Source organism: Penaeus vannamei, chromosome 3, assembly GCF_042767895.1.
Source record: "Penaeus vannamei isolate JL-2024 chromosome 3, ASM4276789v1, whole genome shotgun sequence".
NCBI lineage: Eukaryota > Metazoa > Arthropoda > Malacostraca > Decapoda > Penaeidae > Penaeus > Penaeus vannamei.
In genome coordinates this window covers 19,863,451-19,865,950 of record NC_091551.1, presented here as the reverse complement: position 1 = coordinate 19,865,950, position 2,500 = coordinate 19,863,451, and the positions used below count along the sequence as shown (strand labels likewise).

At 44.7% G+C, this 2,500-nt stretch overlaps 2 protein-coding genes across 3 annotated transcripts in view; one reads left to right on the top strand and one right to left on the bottom strand.

Moving 5' to 3' along the window:
• The window catches only part of LOC113811194 (uncharacterized), a 32,319-nt gene extending 31,243 nt beyond the window's left edge, over positions 1–1,076 (top strand). For both annotated transcript variants that reach the window (XM_070142061.1, XM_070142056.1), the window contains exon 4: positions 266–1,076. In XM_070142061.1, coding sequence (XP_069998162.1) covers positions 266–557 — 292 coding nt within the window. In that variant the 3' untranslated portion in view covers positions 558–1,076. The remainder of the gene's footprint in view (positions 1–265) is intronic.
• Positions 1,077–1,341: 265 nt separating this feature from the next.
• Positions 1,342–2,500, bottom strand: part of LOC138867195 (uncharacterized) — a 6,601-nt gene continuing 5,442 nt past the window's right edge. The window contains exon 3 of the mRNA XM_070142033.1: positions 1,342–2,215. Within this exon, the coding sequence (XP_069998134.1) occupies positions 1,888–2,215 (328 nt within the window). The 3' untranslated portion in view covers positions 1,342–1,887. The remainder of the gene's footprint in view (positions 2,216–2,500) is intronic.

Genomic DNA, 2,500 nt, shown 5'->3' with positions numbered 1-2,500 from the left:
TAGTTATAATATTTTGATGGCAATAGGAGTAGTGTCGGTAGCATCAGTAAAACTGGTGGTCTGGGGGGGAAAAAAAGCAGTCGTACTGTGAGCAGCAGCAATAACAGTGGCTCTCGCCTGCATGGGCGAAACACCTCGCAGGCAGGGGATTCCGCCTCCCCTTTCGCCCAGGTATCTTACTTCCCTTTCATCCCTTCTGCTCCCAACACGCCACCAGCTGGCTAATCTTTTTGTAACCTTACATTGTACAACTCCCTCCCATAAGGCACCCTGCACTCCCTGAGGGCCGTGGGATAGGTCATGTAATAAAGCACCAGGTCAACGGCATCCCAGCCCTCGACCTTCAAGGAATGGGGGCACGGCGAGCTCTGGATTGGACAGATTACTTCCTTCGGAAACACGGACACGGCCTCACTCGAATAATCACTGGAAGAGGCCTGCACAGTCTCGGTGCCAAGCCGGTGCTCAGGGAGGTCGTCATGGACTACTGCAGGAAAAACGGATATAGTTTCAATGTTGGTGATAAAGGCTACCTGGAGGTTTCCGTCAGGAACTGAGGCTGATTATGGAGTGGTCAGTTTTATGTTTATCTAGTTTACTGTGACAAATACAGGTGAGAAGTAATAAATGGACAATGCAAGAGGTAACTGACGCGTTTTAATGAAAGTTTCAGTAAAATCACATGTGCAGTCTCTTACGCTATGAAGTTACCAACTCCTATTTAAACATGTATCTCTTTCTATATATGCATTGACCTAAAGTGTGCAATTAGCAGATAGTGGGAAAGTCGTTTCTCATTCCCTCTCGAAACAATTCAAATAAAGATTTCAAAATGATTGAAAGCAATGTCATTCTATGTCCAAGGGTACAGAATCCAAAAGCACATGCATGCTTTGTTATAATGAATGATAGTTTCATAATCTATTTCAACGGGAGAATGAGAATGATAAATATTTTAATGCAGAGAAATATATAGATTATATCTAAGATACTGTAAGAGTTATATCTTCCATAGTGCTGCATGGCTCACGCTAGACTTCACTTTGTTGTATATAGAGAGCTTTTAAGCTGGACTCATATGGGATATGCCCCAATAGGTTTTTTTTTTTTTTTTTTTTTTTTTTTTTTTTACAAGGGCGTGAAAAAAGAAAGGAAATAAAACATATGGACATTTATCCGAACTGCATGTATTTTCATGATCTTTCACAGGTCATAAAAAAGAAATCACACTTCATGCATAAAATGATAATTAAACATTTATTTCAGGATCGTATAATTTTGTAGTCTTACATTGTGATAGAAAATTACTGGAATTATCTGCATGTCTATACCAATTTATCCTCTCTCTCTCTCTCTCTCTCTCTCTCTCTCTCTCTCTCTCTCTCTCTCTCTCTCTCTCTCTCTCTCTCTCTCTCTCTCTCTCTCTCTCTCTCCCTCCCTCCCTCCCTCTCTCCCTTACTATCTGTCTCTCTCTCTCGCTCTCTCTCGATCTATCTATCTATATCTCTCTCCCTCCCTCTCGGTCCGTCTGTCTGTCTCTCTCTCTCTCTCTCTCTCTCTCTCTCTCTCTCTCTCTCTCTCTCTCTCTCTCTCTCTCTCTCTCTCTCTCTCTCTCTCGGTTTATAGTACGCTGTCTAATTTTATTAAATAGATGTTAATCTCTTGAGCAACACTTGCTTTCTTTGGTCCAAAAGTGTAGATGTTCTTACACCTACTTCCCTATCAATTCCCCTCTCCCTTTCTCTCTCTCTCTCTCTTCTTACTTCCCTCCCTCCCGCCCCTCCCCTCCCTTCCCTTCCCCTCCCTTCCTGCCCTCTTCCCATCCCTACCCCCTACTCTCTACCCCACTTTCTCCCTTCCACCCACTCCCCTGCCCCTCCCCCTCCCTCATAACTGCACCAATAAACTCCCCCCTTTGTGCATCTCCCTAAACTGCAGCTCAAGATCGTCAAGCAGTTCCTCGACCGCGGGCTTGATCTTGGGCTTCCCGTCGGCGCTGTTGTTGCCTCTCCCTGTCACCACCTCGATAACCTTCGTCCCCGACTGTTGGTGCAGGTGGAGGAAGAACTCGACCCACATCTTGGCCTCGCGCACCGTCATGCCATGAAGGTCGAGGACAGGTCGACTCCGGTGTTGAATGATATCCTCCAGGTCGCGGAAGCCAAAGTGCAGGTTGAGCGCCGGGTGTCCTGTGTACTTGGATTGCAAGGTTTCCCTGCCGGGCAACGGGTGTGAGTGTTATCATTGTCCCCATCAGCCTTGTCATGATATACCATTGCTACCGTTTTTCTTTCTTTCTTTCTTTCTTTTCTTTCTTTTTTGTCTTAATCACTCACTCTAGGAAGAAAGCTCAATAGACGAGGAGAGAACATACACACATGCAGACACACATACACAAATCAGTATGTAGAAGTGCCATCGCGTCTTTATTATCGTAATAGCTACCAATATCTGTTAAGAATGCAATATTTAGCCGTCATCAATAAACTAAATCTTAACC